Source organism: Netta rufina (genome assembly GCF_964035555.1).
Source record: "Netta rufina genome assembly, chromosome: 11".
Taxonomy (NCBI): Eukaryota; Metazoa; Chordata; class Aves; order Anseriformes; family Anatidae; genus Netta; species Netta rufina.
Genome location: NC_140134.1, coordinates 7,215,110 through 7,233,667, shown reverse-complemented (window position 1 = coordinate 7,233,667; position 18,558 = coordinate 7,215,110). Strand labels below are relative to the sequence as shown.

At 37.7% G+C, this 18,558-nt stretch overlaps 1 protein-coding gene across 2 annotated transcripts in view; it reads left to right on the top strand.

Annotated features, from left to right (window-relative positions):
- Window positions 1–14,092, top strand: part of ANXA2 (annexin A2) — a 64,733-nt gene extending 50,641 nt beyond the window's left edge. For both annotated transcript variants that reach the window (XM_084293123.1, XM_084293122.1), the window contains 10 exons: window positions 2,775–2,869; window positions 6,027–6,140; window positions 7,787–7,877; window positions 9,219–9,298; window positions 9,646–9,705; window positions 10,314–10,407; window positions 11,160–11,255; window positions 11,977–12,035; window positions 12,669–12,791; window positions 13,704–14,092. In XM_084293123.1, coding sequence (XP_084149249.1) covers window positions 2,775–2,869; window positions 6,027–6,140; window positions 7,787–7,877; window positions 9,219–9,298; window positions 9,646–9,705; window positions 10,314–10,407; window positions 11,160–11,255; window positions 11,977–12,035; window positions 12,669–12,791; window positions 13,704–13,763 — 872 coding nt within the window. In that variant the 3' untranslated portion in view covers window positions 13,764–14,092. The remainder of the gene's footprint in view (window positions 1–2,774; window positions 2,870–6,026; window positions 6,141–7,786; window positions 7,878–9,218; window positions 9,299–9,645; window positions 9,706–10,313; window positions 10,408–11,159; window positions 11,256–11,976; window positions 12,036–12,668; window positions 12,792–13,703) is intronic.
- Window positions 14,093–18,558: the final 4,466 nt, after the last annotated feature.

Sequence of the window (18,558 nt, the reverse complement as noted above, 5' to 3'; positions counted from 1 at the left end):
GGGGCACAGTGCCCAAAATTCACCAAACTTTATCAGTTGCATATTCAGAATATTAGTAGTATCAGTAAAGAAACATTGCAACATAGTTTGGGTTTGGTGCAATCTTACTAAGCAAAAAGCCAAAGCTCAAATTAGTCCTATTTTATCTGAGTTTTTCCCTTTAACTCTAATGGGTTTGGGGTTTTATCCAAGGAAAATAAAGACAAGTCATGGTCGTGAGCTCAGTCAAATGGTTATAGGACTGTGTTGGTACCAGATCTTTGATGGTTCTGAGGTCTTGCAAGGGCTAATTGCATACATCTCCCCCTAATAACGGGAGCCAGCTACAATCCCGCTTAATTGATGGATGCAGGTTGATGATCTCTGTCGTACTTCAATGCTGTTAGGGCTGATAGCTTTTGGTGTTCTGTCCGTCGTGCATTTGAAAATGAAATTGAAGAGAACAGACTTCAACTAAGTGAGCTGAAGGAACATATGCCAGCTCTGGCAAAATAAGAATGTTTGCTCTGTTCTCACCTCCTCCAAGAAAATTAGGAGACTGTTCACATCCCCTTTTTTATTCAGAACAATGCTGGTGCTGTTGTTTTGGCTTGTGGAAATTCACGTATGGTGTCTTTTAACAAAGAAAAGACTGTATCTAACAGTTTGCATGTGCTCATTTCCTCTTTTTTTTTTTTTTTCTTTTTTTTTTCCTGATTGAACCATGATCTTACCAACACAACAGATTACCTTGTTTAGGAGGAAAGTTGTCCTTTATTAGGGGAGTGGGGGTGTTGAAAGTATACTTAGCAAGTATATTTCCATCTGCAAGGAACCTTCTGTATTTAAAAAAAAAAAAAAAAAAAAAAAAACACACAAAAACAAACAAACAAACAAACAAAAAAACCAACAACTGAGCAACTTTGTTACCCATTGATAAAAATATGCTGATGAAATCTATCCTGAAACTTCCAGAGACTTTAGTGAGCAGCAGGGAAAAATGAGCAGCTGAAATGCTCCACCCCACCTCAGCAGATGTGAGTCAGCATCCTGTCCAGGCAGTACCATTCCCAAGTGTGCAGTCCGTAAATGCCAGAGCAATGAGTTGGCGCATATTTCCATCCACAAAGCATTTGAATAAGAAATTTGGATACAGTCATTTGTGGGCTTCTAAGCTATCACAATTGTCATAAAACTTCCAAATGTCATTTATCAGTTTTGAATTGTTTAAATTTAGAATTTATTAAAACGCTTAAGAGATTTTTCTATGCCTAAGCCCTGTAAAGGCTGAAAAGCTGTGTGCGTGTATGGCCATTTCTGGACTGGGAGAATTTGCTTTATTTTGTAAAATGGAAACACTTTAAAATGTTCTAGCTGTAGATTATGGCTGAAGTGTGCAGTCAGCATGTTCTCAGACCAGAATTTCTAACTAAGAGGTATAATGCTTTCCAGGGTTTTTGGTATTTGCAGGCCAAGCTTATGTGAATAAGAACATGGATGTAGGTCTGCCTCGATATGAGCTAAGGACATGGGGCTATTAAGTACAGTACTTCCACATGAAAAATGTGGGCAACAGGGAGACAGGAAGCCGAATCTTTCAGACTTGTTTCAGATTCTCTAACTAGGAACTACAAATTTTTTTGCAACATTGACTATGATTTATTATATAATATCTATTGCAGTTGTCTCAAGCTGCTGTGAGGTTGCTTTTGGTATTAGGGAATATAAATGTAAATGGGTTCTGGCAGGGATCCAGGATCTGCTCCTAGCTGCTGATGCATTCTGTACTGTCTGGTTTCTATCAAAAAAAAATCATCACTTACACTAATGTGTGCACAAATGTGAAAGAAGCTATTTGTAATGTTTGGTGTAGTAAATGTAGAGAACTGAGTCCCTCTGGGCTTGATCCGATATCTAGTTTAGAACCTCATATTTGCTTAAAGCCTACCATGCAATTCACTATTTAAAAAACTATACACAAATCATCTTTCTGTTGCAGAACATGCACTGTATTAGTCTTAGATGTACAATACTTAGAAATACATTTTTCCTTTTCTAAGCTTGTAGTTGAACATCAGTGCATGGATTTGGAAATCATCACTTAAATTCATTTAAAGCTAAACCTTTCTTGACGCATTGTTCAGCTACTAAAATAGAGGTTGGGATTTTGAACACACAAATCTCTAGCTAGCTTTATTAAAGCTCAGTGCAAATCTTCTCGTTGTGATTAAAAAACAAACAAACAAAACATACAATGTTCCCTCCAGTGTGGAAAAAACAAACAAAAAACCCACAACCAACGACTATACAAACTACTACAGCTGGGAGAACACAGAGTATACTGTTTTATTTTCCCCATTTTTATGTTTGGAGTGTTAGTTAAATGACTAGGGGGTGAATTAGAAAATATAACTGTTTTATTAAGAAGCCTTAATTGAAAACACTGAACTCAAATGTTTAAGTTTAAATTTGTTCCAGTTTTAAAGCCTGTGTTCTTGAGCAACTTGCTTTGCAGAGTACTGAGTGAACACAAGTGAAGCAGAAAACAGAAGCAGCAAAACAGGTCATGGACTAGACTTAGTTGATGTGTTTACTTGCCTGTGCACGCAAAGATCGGCATTGCATTGAAAATCTGGTCTGTCTCCAGTGCCAGGGCATTACATATACCAATTAATAAAAGCAACTGAAGTTTGCTCCAGACAGTGCATATGCTGTGTTTTGAGTGTCAGATAACATACTAATACAAAGGGAGGGTAAAAAGAATTTCCTTAACTTGTTGTCTTATGTCTTTTTAGGTGTGGATGAGGTCACCATCATCAACATCCTGACAAACCGCAGCAATGAACAGAGGCAGGATATTGCTTTTGCCTATCAGAGGAGAACAAAAAAGGTAGCAGAACTTGCAGAAATGCTAATTATTAATTTTATGGATAGTTACTAGATTTTCAGGCCTTGTACGTCTTGCAGTTAACTCGGAATAAGCTGGAGATAAATACTGTTTGGTTATTTTTTTCAGTGGAAGATGCACATACTGTGCTCATATGTTACAGTTTAGGACTGGGAGTATTCCAAATAGGTCAAATACGTACAACTGGGACTGAAACCTTTTGGATACGGTGATTTCCTAGCACTTACAGAAATCATGATGGGTAACATATCAGCCATCCAGCCATCAAGATTCCATGCTGAAATGTGTTCAACAGTAGTGAAAAGTCATTGACAGCAAGTGTCTCAATTGGAAGGAAAAGGTGAAAAGTGATGGTCTTAGGGGAGATACATATATTGTTAAGACAACTCAGCATAAAGAAAACACTCCATTTCTGTTCACAGGTGTAGTTTAAATGAGAAAAGACTGCAGTCAGTTGTGCTACAAGTGCTGCAGATGTGGAACAAAGTGAAGTAATGAGCTGAACTAGGTACTGTCCTGTCAGAAGTATTGTATGCACTGATCTATTGATGGAGAGAAATCTAAAATAATAAGCAGCAGTCTGCATAATGAGTCCTTCTGTCTGGAAGTCAAGAGATGTTCTCTTGACTTTTGAAGTTGAAAGGCTTATAATTTAAGTTTTATGCCCACATAAAAGAAGAAACTTGTGTAGAGGTGGAATTATGATGAATGTATCTCTTTCAGGTTTGCCAGACCCCAAATGGTAGTCCTCCAAGCCAGAATGCTCATCCAAAACCACATGTAAATGTGAAGTTTAGTTTTGTAAATTCACCAGCTGTTATGCATGGCTCATATAGGCACATATGTGCGGAAACACACATAGGTTGGACACATGCATGTGTGCACGTCTGCACCTTGGCAGTCACTTCCTGTGGGCAGTGGGAAAATCTTCCATGTAAGCTGGACCCTAGTAGTCAAGTGTATCACTCTAAGCTCTGTTAAATGTTTTGCATGACCACAAAAATGCGCAGTCAAGAAAATATGCAGCTTCTTTCATGTAAGTGTTTTTATCTCTTCCTTTACTTTTTTTCCTTGCTGCAACCCAAAAGCAAACTGACTTTATCAAGTACAAAAAGTGCGAAAGGATAAACAGCTATAGAAATAACAGAAATCTTCAGTAGAGACCACTCAGTGAAATAAACAAGTGAATGGTAAGAGAGGAGAAAATGGAATACAAAAAGACGTATCTTGTTCAGTGATGCAGGTATATGTTCCAGGGAAAGTATCTCATGGATTTGTTTGGCAATACATTGTGCTAGGCTCCTCATTTTGTGTGTTGCAGGATTTCTCAATAGATTATTATAACAAATAAAAAGTTGCAGATCTAGCCCCATTTTCATTCCTATGAGTTGAGCTATGTTTAATGGGAACTACTGGTAATCTTGAGGAATGGTTTGATCTATGAAATCCTTCCCCATCACAAGCATTAGTGGAACTGGGGGTTCTGCATGTGTGTCTCTCCAAAGCTTCACGTGTTTCTGGTCAATCCTAACTGCCACCAATGATCTCTAAGTTTGAAAGGATCTGCTAATAGCCACATGCTCATTTGGAACACTGAGTAAAATCATCAATTTACAAATAGCAAAGAAAGCAGTTACCTGTCCATTGCCTCCTATGTGCTTCTCTCCTAGAGCACTCCTAGCTGTGGCTGAGGATGGCAGAGTGGAGCCCCCGCTTTACTACGTGTGGGGAGAAGCTCTTATCTTTCCAGGAGCCCTCTCATATGAGGGCATGTTCTTGATTCAGTTTGGGGTGTTTTGTTACAGTTAGTTTGGTAACTCATATTCTATTGATTTGTATTTCCTTCAGTCTTCATGTGAAAGCGCAAAGATTGCAAAGCCTTTACTTGTTTAATTGTGATTCATGTCATTGTTAAAATTAATTTTAGAGGTATGTGGTTGTTTTCTCTTTCAGCTGATGTCTGAAGAACCTGTTTCCACACAAATAATGAAATCTTGTATGCAGCCAATTAGTGTACTAAAATATCTGTTGGACTAAAGCAGCTAGATGCCCAAGACTCAATGTTGTGGTCAATCCATGCAGTAAATGCATGAAGTATTAGCATATATTAGCATCCTGGATTAAATTGGTGACTTTGGAAATAAATGCCTTGGCTGTTTATTTCTCTGGTACAAACTTATTTGCAGTTTTGCTGAGGCTACTTTTATCTTTCTTTTCTTCCCTGCCCCTCAATCGCACAAATTGTTACTGTAGAAAGCAGCAATTGATAAACAACAACTCTCTTCTGAGTGCTGTGTACTTACCTTCAGCTTAGGGAAGGTATTACCTGTGTGGACTCCAGACTTCATTCCAGGGATTTGAACTTTGGAACTGTACTGCAATGAAGCTGATCCTAACAGATCCTAACAGATCCTAACACCTTCAGATGTTCAAGCAACATCTGAATTCCATAAAAGAGGGTCTGTCACTGACTTTAATGCAGACCCGCATGCATCCTGTAAAGTGAATATACATGTTTCTTCATCTAGGATTGACTGGTGATTAACAATAGACTTTGGATACACAATTCTGATAGTTTTCTTGAAGATCAGGGTATTTTTTCTTCCCTTAAGGATCATTCTTTTTCTCTTCAGCTGGCTGTTTGGGAACTGGGCCTTTACAGTGGAATAACTGCAGTCAGTTTTCCAATGTGTCAGCTAATATAGGGTTGTGATAATAGGAAAAACACAAATAATATGGTGCTACAGGGAAAACTGTGAACGTATGATGGAGAAACCTGACAGTAGGGAGTCACACTCAGATCTGTCAGTGCTTATTAGATCTAACAAAGTGTCTGTGCTTCAAGACCAGAGCTGAGTTGTTCAGAGTCACTTGGATGTCTTTGCATCATGCTTCCCAGCACTTTGCCAGCCACCAGTGAATTTCTCTGTATAGTCAAAGGATGAGAAAATTTCGATTTACCCTAACTTCATTTTTAGGCTTTCACAAAACAAAAGCTCTTTATGTTCTGTTTCCTTGTCGATTGTTTAATAAACACTGTTGCAGGCTTGGTGATTTAAAGCACTGCAGGCTAAATTCACTGGAGATCAGAAGTGAGCTTTAATTTTGTCCTTCCATCCTGTCTCCTTTCTCTTTACAGGAACTTTCAGCAGCACTCAAGTCTGCCCTGTCAGGTCATTTAGAGGCAGTGATCTTGGGCTTGCTGAAGACACCATCACAGTATGATGCATCTGAACTGAAAGCTGCCATGAAGGTAAATAAGATTCGTAATTTCAGTCTGTTAGTCTGATGTCACTATGTCAGGAATGAATTTGTATTCAAGGGCAGTTTTCAAATACGTCCATTTTTTTATTTTATTTTATTATTTTAGTTTAGTCCTACAGTTTAAGCATCCATCTGCAAGGCATCCAAAATCTCAGTGGGAAATTAAAGAAGTTCTGTGATTTTTTTCATGTGATTTATAGGGTTAATTAAATCCTCTTTTTAGGAAAAATTGAATCAGGTCAGGTGTAACTGATAGGCTGCTCTGACTAGTTGCAGTTCTCGTGACTGTTCTTTAAAACAACGTACAGGTTCCTAGTACAAAAAAAAAAAAAAAGGATAAGAGAGCAGCTGCTAGCTGGAACTATTAAATCCTCTGCATGCATTTATAGGCTGAGAAAGTAGTTTGCAGTTACTGGGTCATATCACTGATTTTGAAAGAACATCATGTACCAGGCCTGCATCTGTGTAGAACATAAGGAGGAGGGGGCATCAAAGCATTCTTGGAGCAGCAGTAACTCACTGAACTCAGTCCCCTACAGTCACACATAAGCATGGAATAGGTCACTAGTTGAGAAATATCTGCTCTGCCAGCCACTGAAACAAGACTTTGAGAGGTGCTCATGCCACTGCTTTCACCTTTCTAAGCAAACTAAAGTTTGGAAGCTTGTATTTATAATCATCCCTTAAATTCCAAATATTCTTCATGTGGTTATTTTTTTAATATGTAAAAAAACCACACAAGTATTACAATTTATATGCTGAAACTCAGAACAAGACATAGTCTGGACAAATTAGTAAATCATCTCTGAAAAGCAAGTAGAAAAAAAAAAATGCCATTACTGATATGGTAACCCTTTAATGGGGGGGGCCAAATCCATTCTTTAAGCAATCAGATGCTGCCCTCTTCTGGTTTAAGCCCAGGCTATCCAGAATTTGCTGTAAATCTAGTGTGTGTGTGTGTGTGTGTGTAACTTATGCCATATTATGTTTAGGATAGCCATATACTTGCAGCATTTCTGCTGCATTTACCACCTGAATACCAAACCATTAACTTAGAGTCACTATAGGTACAAAGTATTATATTCTCTTATTAAGTTGGACATTCCCATCTCCCAAGCACTCAGTCTACTGTTCTGAGTTTGCTTGAGCTTAAGATGGTTTTGATTATTTTCTTAACTTTGCTTTCATAGTTGGAGAGGTGTCTGGAGGGAGGTAGGGAAGAACAAATTGGTTGCTGCCCATTTGCATGCTACGAATCAGAGTTTCATCCTGTGCTGTCAATACAAAGAACCACCCATAGGCTGCCATAAGTTGACTTCCAGCAGTTGCGGTGGTGGTGGTGAGGTCGCTGAGAGTTACAGACACTTGTGAAAAATGCACATTGCCCAGAGAGAATACTTGCAACAAGATTTCAAAGCTATTAGAGAAAACTAATATATGGCAAATAGAAATGTTCCATCTGGGGTTTCTCTGGCCCATTAGAAACATCTATACAGTTACCAAAAATATCCTTGAATGGTTGTGCAACTGTTAAGAGTGGGAGAAAGGAGAGAGGATAATGAAATATCTGTAAAATATTTTGAAACTGTTCAAGCATGTCTGTTTATTTCTAGCAACTAACTGAATGTGTTCCAGGGTCTGGGAACTGATGAAGACACTCTCATTGAAATCATCTGCTCACGGACAAATCAGGAGCTTAGTGAAATTAATAGAGTCTACAGAGAAAGTAAGTTCATTTTGAAAGTTTCAATGCATTATGTTTGTACATGAAGCTACTTGGATAATAACCCCTTTGTATTGATTTAACTGAATTTCTTATACCATGTCTGCTTTGATTCTCTGGTGTTTGGGTATAAGAAATTTTAAATTGGCATGTTGGATATTAGTGTGTGTATATAGTTTCATCTGTTGCTTGGCAGCAAACAAGTTGGAGAACATTCACTACTCATCTAAGTTGTGGCTCAATGTTCTTTTGTAAGCTACATAGTTCCGTGAATGGTGATAGAATCAACAATGAAAGATTTATGGATTCTAGGGTCAGTTATGCTATAAATAGGTGAATTTGAACCTCCCTAAAGCATACTTAGAAGTTTTTTGTTAGATCTGCCAGAAAAGACATGAAGTAAAACTTCATAAAATTATATATTCTCTTTTTCAACTTTTCTAAAGCATTTTATCTGATTTAAGGTATAATTCATTTAAGGAGATGTGACAACTTAAGGAGATGCGACAGTGACCTAAGGTCCATCTTAAAACATTTCTTTCCTTTAATATTCATAATATTTACACATTGGTCATTCTGTTTGTGTTCATTACAATTTGTAGTACAGCTGTCCAGTACCTGTTTGTTTCCTTGAGCTTCAAAACTGAGCTTCACCAGAAATAGATTGAAATAGAAAAAATTGTTCTGTGCTAATGCTTAATTGTTGTCAAGCAATTCCACTAAGACACTGGTAGAATCAAAAAGGACAAGCAAAAGCAATGTAGTCTTAATGACATATATTGAAAAAACTATGTAACAGTGGAGAGAATGTTGCTACTGTAAATGAAATTGCTGTATAACAGGAGAGAGAATGTGATCTTGTAGCAATTAGAAAACCACAAAGATGTTGAGACACCATACTGGAATCACATGCAACATTCCTTTTTTCTATCATAACAGTTTTGTCTTCTGCATTAAACTTGTAATTGTAGTTGTCTAATTGTAGGTCCATGAGTGGTGAAGGTCTAAATGCTACGGCTGGCAAACAAGCAGTCACTGATAACTAAGATCAGTGTAGTAGTATATTCAGCTTAAAGCAAAATTCCCTTCCTTTTAATATCTTCAGGCTCTCCTGTTATCTTTCCACATCAGGAGGTAGCCTTTGTTGACGTGGGAACTCCAGAAACTAGCTGATAGCAGTTTTTTTTTTTTCTTTTGTATGGAAGCATGCGTTTTCCTTGCTTTCCATGTATGATTTAGATGGTAGCTGTATGTTGCTGTGCATAAAACAGTCATCAGGTACTGTTCCAGTAATGAGGTATTTGTAGGATACCTTTAATTGAAAAAGAATTTTTTGTTTTCTAGTGTACAAGACAGAACTGGAAAAGGATATTATATCAGACACATCTGGTGACTTCCGCAAGCTGATGGTTGCCCTAGCCAAGGTGGGTCTTTGTCTTTCCGCTTTTCCTAATGTGCCTGCCCATTGGTAATTGACTGGTGATTGCCAGAAAAACAATAGGATTTCTGATTCAATATTAAATTTCCTTGTATTTTCAGTCTTTTGAAAATAAATAAAAGTAATTTAAATGTTGAAGGACGGTGTATTTTGACAGGAACACAGTGTTTATAGCCACTTCATAAGCAAAGCATAACTTCATTCATAAAGTGAAGCATAAGTTTACTCATTTAGCAAACGCTGATTAATAAAACAAAAGAGAAAAAAAATGCATGTAGTAAGTTGCTCGCAATCAATTAAATGTCTTCTAAACCCTGCTATTCTCGTTTGAAGGGCAAAAGATGTGAAGATACTTCTGTGATCGACTATGAACTGATTGACCAAGATGCTAGGGTAAGTGCTAGTAAGAACCATGAAATGTCTCAAGTTGGCCAAACTTACGGAGATATTCAGAGTACAATTTCTGTGAGAATTAGAAGCATTTATGAAGACAGGTGTGTATATTTCAGATGGTATTGTTTAGCAATGTTTGCATGCTCTCAAGGTATTTGTTACTTGCAATCTTGATAACAATTTTCATGGGCTACTTACCTGTACAGAAACTCTCTGGTATTTCTTTCAAGCGCATAGAAAATGAGATCTTGTAACAAAAGGGAGCATCTTGCAAAGACTGGCAACCAAAAAATTGCAAAAGATTCAGAGAGAGGGATTATTGAACTTCGTGGCTGTGTAATGCTTGTTGATTACACCTGTAAGTTACCAAAAGCAGTTCTGCTGAGGTAAACACAGCTAATTAGAGTAATTGCTTTCTAATTACCTCTGTTTAGTTTTAGTCTTGGTTTTGGGTTAGATCTATGTATTTTGTCCTTAGTGATCTGCCCAGCCATGTGTCCTTTTGTGTAACACGGACACAGTTCCAGTAGTGCTGTTTTTCCAGTAATTGTATATATTTGAGATGTTTTTTGTGTAACTCACGATTTTGCTTTACTTTCTAAACTCAGGAACTCTATGATGCTGGTGTGAAGCGGAAGGGAACTGATGTGCCCAAATGGATCAACATTATGACTGAAAGGAGTGTTCCACACCTGCAAAAAGGTACTGTTCAAAAGATGGATTTTTTTTCCCTATAAGAGCAAGTTAGAGCAAAGTAGTAACTATTTTGTCCCAAAGGTGATGGAGATGAGTGTGAAAAGTAATAAAACAAGGAAATCTTACTCGTATACATATTGTTACAATTTTTTTTAATTATCTGTGGATATGTTAATCTCAAAATTTGAATGTAGAGCTCTTTTTTACATATTTTTTTTTAACTATTTTTTTTTTGCAACAATTGCCCAGTGGTATGCCATGTACATTATGTACATTGAGAATGAAAATGTTACAAATCTAGAAAATGGGTTGCGTGAAACCTTGAAGAGGTCCTTCAACTTTTCATTCTGTCCCAGGGTAGGTTAGCTATATCATACATTTAAATTTGATATTGAAGGCCATCAAGCAGCTTCTGTAAGCACATGGGAAAGCCATTTGAACATTATTTTCAGGAGCTAAATCACTGTTGTTTCTAAAAAATACTAGTGACAGGACTAACTGGTATTCTAGAGGATTGAGGAGGTGTTCAAGGAAAACAAAAAGATGATAGTATGGGAACTTCATTATCAGCTGGCAAACTGGCTGTAGTTAAGAGAGTTCTCAGAGGGACTTGGACAGATATTTTAAAAAAAGATATTTTTTTAAATCATTTTTTAAACCATGTCTTTGCATTGCTCTGTCTGCATTTTTGGTTTGGGTGGTTACTTTTACAGCTCTTGGTTTGACTTTGATTTCATCTGCTTTCTTTCTTGTAATAGTGTTTGAGCGGTACAAGAGCTACAGTCCATATGATATGTTGGAGAGCATCAAGAAGGAGGTTAAGGGAGATCTGGAGAATGCCTTCCTTAATCTTGGTGAGTTACTCTGAAGTGGTCTACCTTTAGATAGTATCTTTTTTGGTGCACTTGCAGCATAATGGGATGAGAAGAGGGCCCAGGTTCTTCTGTATCTCTGGAGGAGAAAGAAACTAGAAGAGCTGGCACTGTTAGGTCCATTTGCATATTTTAGGACATTACAAGTATTGAGAAGTAGCAGATTTTTGCCCTCTGCAAAATATATATCTTGATTGCCAAATGAAAATGAAAAGGCATGTTTTGTGATCTGTTGTTAAAGGGTCAGTGTCGCAGAAGTTAATGTTTATTTCCCCCAAACACAAAAGGTTGGAATTCTAGCTGGGCACATTAAGCATTCAACATAGACATAGGCTGGAGATAGAGCTGTGTGTGTGTGTGAGGGAAGATGGGATGTGGAGGATACTGGGTGGCTGCTATTGTGGTATGCGATGAAAATGACTAGGGTATTGCCCGGTTTCATGGGACATTTTCTAAGAAGAGAATTCATTTCAAACTGAGAGAAATTGTTTAAGGAAAATGCAAAACAAAGAAAGGGATAGCCAAACAACTTGTAAACAATCTCAGCTTAAAAATGATTACTCCAGGTCCCCTTCTGGAGAAACTGTTGGTGGAAACCTTCTTTTGAGTACTTAGCATGTCTTTAAAAAGACTCCAAGATTCTGTGTTCTGTTCTTACATGAATGGCAGGGTATGTACCTATTCATTGTCTTTCTCTCTTCAGTCCAATGCATTCAGAACAAGCAGCTGTATTTTGCGGACAGACTGTATGATTCCATGAAGGTAGGGAAGACTGTTCATTCTTACTACTCATTATCTTCTAGCCATTGTTTCATCAAATTTTTGTTTGTTAGATAGTTTTATTCATATGATGTGTAACTGGCATGTGGATGAGTGAACTAAGACTTAATACTGTTCAAAAGCATTCTTTAATAGCTATATGTATCTGGTGTAGGGAAGTGCAGGGGAGGGTCATGTAATAACGATCTTCATTAGATTAGTTGACTGTTTTTGCAGGTAAACAAGAGCTGATAGTAGAAAATCTATCTATTGAAATGCCAAATCAGATAACTAAATTTGCCTCAAAAGATTTCTTTGAGAAAAGGGATGGAAGAGAAATGCCTGGTGACAGCTGTTAGACAATACCAGGAAGAAGACCTCCTGGTGAACTGGAACTGCGGATTGCAGTCTAGGTAGCTAGATTGGTGTCTAGAAGTTGGTCAAATACTGCTGATGAGAAGGGTATGTTCATGCTCAAATTCCTGGATCATAATAATGACTTTAGTTAGAAGGTGTAATTCATTGGATCTTTTACTGATGCATCTCAGTTACCTGTAGTTCGTTGTTTTTCTGTCAGTTACAGCATCCTTTAATGCATTTCATCTCTTAAAGTTCTAAATGTGAATGTGCTTGTAGGGCAAGGGAACCCGTGACAAAGTCCTGATCAGGATTATGGTCTCACGCTGTGAGGTTGACATGCTGAAAATTAAGAGTGAATTCAAGAGGAAATATGGAAAATCCCTCTATTATTTCATCCAGGTAAGTTTTCAGCTTTCAGTTTATATTAATTGTGTGGATGTTCTTGGTGCTCTTCTTTGGGCTAATTCTACCATTAGAATTCATGGGAAGTCCTTCAGAGGCTGCAGTGAGAATAGTAGGTCATTACCAGTTATCAATGGCTGATAGAAAAACCAACCTTAAACTTTCAAGTCTACTGCTGGTGCAGTTCCTGGCAGCCAATTGACTGTTATGTGTGGGTTTAGTCCAATGAGTTGATTTATTATAAAAGAAAATTCTGTTCACCCATCTCTATCTCAGACTAAAAGAAAAAAAAAAAATTTGCTCTAGGATTGCTGAATGAACATATCATCTGAATTGTTATCTTTCATTCCAGTGCCCAAGGAGTAGGCTTTTTAGCCAGATTTTTTGTCCCTTTGTGTGATTGGGTAGAGGAAATATTAAGTGATAGGTTTTATTTAATTTGGGGTATAGGTAAAGAGCTTGTGCAGCTGTTGAAAACTGTTCCTATATCCACCTTTGCATCAGCAAGATACGTTCTTCCTTGTTTAGATGTAGTTGCAATCAAAACCTTAAGCCCAAATCTTTTCCTAAAAATGTCAATTTGAAATGATAAGGAAGTTGTCAAAATTGTGAATTTAATGTATAAATTTTTGTGGTGATTAGTGAAAAGGAACAGAATCAAGTTGTTCAGCTTTCCTTTGTTGTGTTACTCTTTTTTGTACCAAAATTTCCTGTATTGACCTTGCATATGTTTTGCAGAAATGATAAATAATTCCCATTCACATTTAAGTAAAACTCAATTGTGATAGTCTACTCCAGGCTGGCAAGGCTTCAGCTGTAAAACAGTCAGTCCCACATGTTTAGAATATAAAGTGTATGCCTTCGTATTTTGCAATTGTTTCTTAATACATTTTTTTTTTGTCTTTACAGCAAGACACAAAAGGTGATTACCAGAGGGCACTGCTGAACCTGTGTGGTGGAGAGGACTGAAAACTGTGATGGAAGAAATCCAGATCAAGAGACATGCTTTTTCTGCTCTTCCTGTTACTGTAACCCTAGGAAAAAGTGACTTGCCTGGCTAACCTTGACTTGCCTTTCTATCTGCAAGACCACTGTTATAGCATGCTTTCCAAGTGCTGTTTGCACTTCTTTCAGCAGCAGTGCTCTGCTTGGTTCCGCCAAAGTCCTTAACAGCATAAAGCCACAGAAACTAACTAACGTTCCAGAGATAAGAGGTGAAAGTGCCTCTGAAAGACCGCCTCTTTGTGCAATGTTTCTAATAAAACTTAAATAAAACGGAAGTTTTACTTTAAGATGTATCTCTTTTGGACCTTTAATTTGAAAATTGCGTGAACAATTGACACATATTTAGCCTTTGCCAACCGTTCTCTGTATTTTGTTTTCTCCCCACGGCTGAAACCTTATCTTCCTCCCTCGAAGCCTTTCCCCTTTTTGGTTATGCAATTTCTTAAGAAAAGCAAAACGATTCCCCTGATTTTTATTTACGTATGTTTGCAAATCAGTGACAGTAAAACTCAAGCCCCAGGTGTTTGTTTTTGTTTTTTTTTTTTGTCCGTGTAAAACAGGGGGCGAGTATTTGTGAGTCCCCCTCCAGCAGCGTTCAGAGCGGGCCGCGCCCTGCCGGGGTGCCTCAGGCCTTCGGCCCGTGAGGAGGCAGCTTCCCGCCTTTCGCCTTCCCGCCCTTTTTCCCGCGCGTGACGCTCCCGCCGGGCCGCGCCTCGCGCCTGAGGGGCGCTGAGCTCCTCAGCAGGCTGCGGGCGGCCCCCGCGCGCCTCTCGTCCGCCTCAGGGGGCCCGGGGCCGCCCAAAACCCAGCCAAGAGCCGTGAGGGAAGCCGCAGGCGCACGCCGTGCCCCCGTCGCCCTGCCTGCCGCTCAGGGAGTCCTGTTTGCTGCTGTGTGGTGACAGGTATTCAACGCTTCACTCGGGAGTGTTGCGTGTCTGCCCTCCTGCGTCGGGGCCGAGGCGAGCCGGCAGCGTGAGGCGAGGGCCCTGGGTGCGCTGTGAGCGTTCACTACGCACATCCAGCCCCTCACAGCGGCTCCCGGCACAACTTCAGTATAAGCATTAAGTAACTGACGAGAAACTGTTTTTCTCGTTTCTCAGCTGTTGTTGCTTTGGCAATAAGAAGCTGCTAGCATGTATCAGCTGTTTTCTCTCAGGCATTACCTCTTGTGGCCCTGGTTCAGAGGCAGATGGAGTTCTATGGGTAAATCTTAAGACTTTTTAAATCAAGCCTTCTGAAAAGAGAAGCATGCAGTAGCCTGTTTCATGTTGCTATTGAAGGGGTGAGAGATCCATGCAAAAATGCCTTGTGGCTGTACACCACAAGGAATATTTGGTATAAAATGCAGTTGATAAAATATTGGTAACTTAAATACACAAATGATAGCATTTTTCAGGAGCAGCTCTAATTTAATGCCTGATGGAGCAGTGTCGTTCACACCTGGTCACAAAATGCCTCTCTGACTAGATTTGTACATCTAAAAACTATTGCTGAGAGAGTAAATTACTCTTTGAATCTAATTAGGTAAGCCATCTCTATAAACTTTGCTTGCTCAAATGTGGCCGTGTAAAAGAAATGAAATGGCGAGTATTTTTTCCAGTTCGTGGAATGAACAACTAGAATTTGATGGCTAGCGTGCTTTGCCTTGCTGCTACATGGTGTTTAGAATTGCAGGCAGTCCTTCTTTGGGAGCAAAGTGATGTTAAATAAACCTGCACAGTTTCAAAGGCCGGGATCGTTTTTGCTAAATGTAGACTAGAAACCTATATTAGCCTCCTGTGAATTCTAAAAATGTTTTCTGCATGTAAGACGTGTTTTGTTGATGTCATTAGTTTATATATATATATATTATTTTTATATATTTATTGATACTACTGGCTTACTGATGTTCCAGATAAGGACAAATTTGCAAGCTTTCGTGTAGGCCCTGTCATGTGGTTGCGGGCTTGCTAATGTAAAAGATAGGTCCCTGGTCATAGATATTTTGTCAGGATCAGGTTTCCTGGACTTTGAAAATCAAAACCACCTCTAAGAATGGTACTTGGCAGTGTTGCAATGTTTTACTAGTAATTCCCCACCTAGCAAATCAAATACATGATAAAACAAAGAAAAAAACAAAGGCATAATTTCAGTTGCTGGTGATATGATTTAGACTGTTACTTTATCTGAGATATATTTGCCTTCAGAAGAGAAATTGTATGCACTTAAAATATGCCTCTCCAGATTCTTGCTGTCCCAAAAATGTGTGAAGAAAGGGTTTGATCTCATTTTTGGGGGATAAGATCTTGATTTAGTTCATTGTTTGCTCTTCGGTTACCCCATTCCAGTAACACATGCAACCACAGAAAGTTTCCCAGGGATATTTTACAGTTTGTTGGCACCATTTATCTGAATAAACCAAATTCCACAAGAAATAATGGTAGTAGGATTTATTTGGATCTATACTAGTGTCTTATCAGATCTGCTTTGTGACATAGGCATTGTAATAGGGCTAAAGAAGCATATACCTTTCCATGAATATGGAATTAAGCAACTACAGAGAAAATAGTGATGTTTCTAACATGGCTCTAGGTGGTTTCCTTGGTGTGGTTTACAGTCATACGTATAAGGGTGACTTTTACTGTTTCTTATACACAACTTCCTTCCTCATATTTCAGGTAAATTAGTCACCTGAGAACAGTTTAAACAGTCTAATTCAGATTATGATCAAGACACTAATGGTGGAAAAGCTGTCAGGGATTACACCTTGATGCAAAAATCGTTATTGCTGTGATTTGTAACTCCATTTGCACATCATCTAAACCTCTTATAAAAGAGGTGGTTTCTTATTGCAGTGCATAGAGTAATGCAAGATGTTTTATAAGGGAGAAAGATTTAAAATGGATTAATTAAAATTAATTGTAGTTCAGTGAAGAGCTAAGACAATGTTTACATCCGATTCAATGGAAAAGCTTCTTGCAAGATGAAAGATTTTTTAAGTGGTTGATTTTGAAATACCTTTTTCATTAATATTAAAAAAGGGAAAAAAACTGTAGCATTTCTACTTCAGAAAGCATAATGCTTGCTCTGTCAACACTGCTATGACTGTCTTTAAAGCTTGTCCCTCAAGTGTAACTTTTCCTTGCAGTGAGAGATCATGAGCTCTACAGAAGCACCAGATAGAGAAGCAGATTTTATTTTTTATATGTTTCTGTTTATATTTTATTCCTTCTAGGGAAAGCTAGCTGTACATGACTATCTTTGGAACTGAACCTTGCTGTCTGCAAGGCTCTTTGGAGTATGATGCAATAAGAAACAAATAACTGTATATGAAATTACAGCTCGTATGTTATTTGGGTCCCACTGTAGGTGATGCATTTGGTGTATTGTCAGCATCTGCTCACGAGAGGGAGCTCAGAGAAAGCTTCAAGTATTCCTGCCTTTAAAGCAAAACAAAAATCCTGATACATCTTGATATATTATGAACTCTGCTTTCTCCAAACATTTACATTCCTTGACTCTAAACCTTCATGTCAAAAATTCAGTTTCATCTTCCAGTATTTTTTATGTATCTAGAAATTGACTATGTTCCTTGAAATAATTACCTAAATTTTATAATTGCTCTCTTTAGGGCACAGGAAACCCAAATGATTTTTGATATTCTAATCGTATTACAAATTTTCAAAACTGGAAGGTTTTTTGTGAATAGCCTTCCAAGGAGTGGATTAGTAATGACAGTAGCAGTAAAGGAATTTTCTCCCCGTTAGCAGGAAGTGTTTTGATTTTGAAATAATCTGCTGCTTTCTGATTTAAAACAGGTACTCATTCTCATTTTCTCCATACAAAATTAAATATGTTGCCATATCTCTTGCTATATTCATATTAGCACTCTAGAATTTAGCTGCTATCAGTTGAACAATCTTTGCATTTTCACTGTCTTATCTGATAATAAAATGTGTGCCATTAACATAGCTTTTCTAAAGGAGATATTTCCAATTATTTGAGTACATTAATGTTCCTTTTCTTCTCACTCAGACTGTTGTTTCCACACTCAGGAAATGTTTTTGAATTTTTAATACAGCAAGAATTATTTTGATTATATGAAGGGGCTTTGTTTAAGTTCAGCCTATGCGTTTTTAGTGTATTAATGGAAAAAATACTCACTGATCTTTTTTACTGTGGCTTATGTAAGGACCTGTTTAGTGATTAATAGAAAATAATATTTTACTAATTAAGAAGGCTGATTGGAAGAAATGTATACAGGTGTGTTAACTGTAGAACACAGTATATTGCTTGTGAATTCATGATGTAATAGCTATTAAATAATTTGCCCATTCTTCTGCAGCCTTGTGCTAGGAGTCCTTAGCTGTCGGTTTTATACCTGTGTATTTTCAGGTAGTGATTTACTTGTAAGGTGAAAATAAGCTTTAAGGTTTGTGGGGACTATTTCTAAACTTACACAGAACTTATCTGTTGCACAAAAATCTGCTTTTATTATTATTATTGAAAGAATAGTTATAAATACATTTTACCACATTTTACAAAAGATTGAATTTATGAAGTTTTTGAAATTTTGTTCCCTGAAAAAGAAAGGCTATCTTAAAGTTGCTGTGTTTCTACTTGATTTTAAAGTAAATGCAAAACAAACAAACAAATCTCTTCCTAGAATCTTTAAAATTTATTAAGCACTAAAGAAGGGTAATTATATTGGAAAAAAATATTTTTTAAGATTTTATCATAAAAACATTAAATGAGTTGCTTTATATCCTTGTAGGCTTTT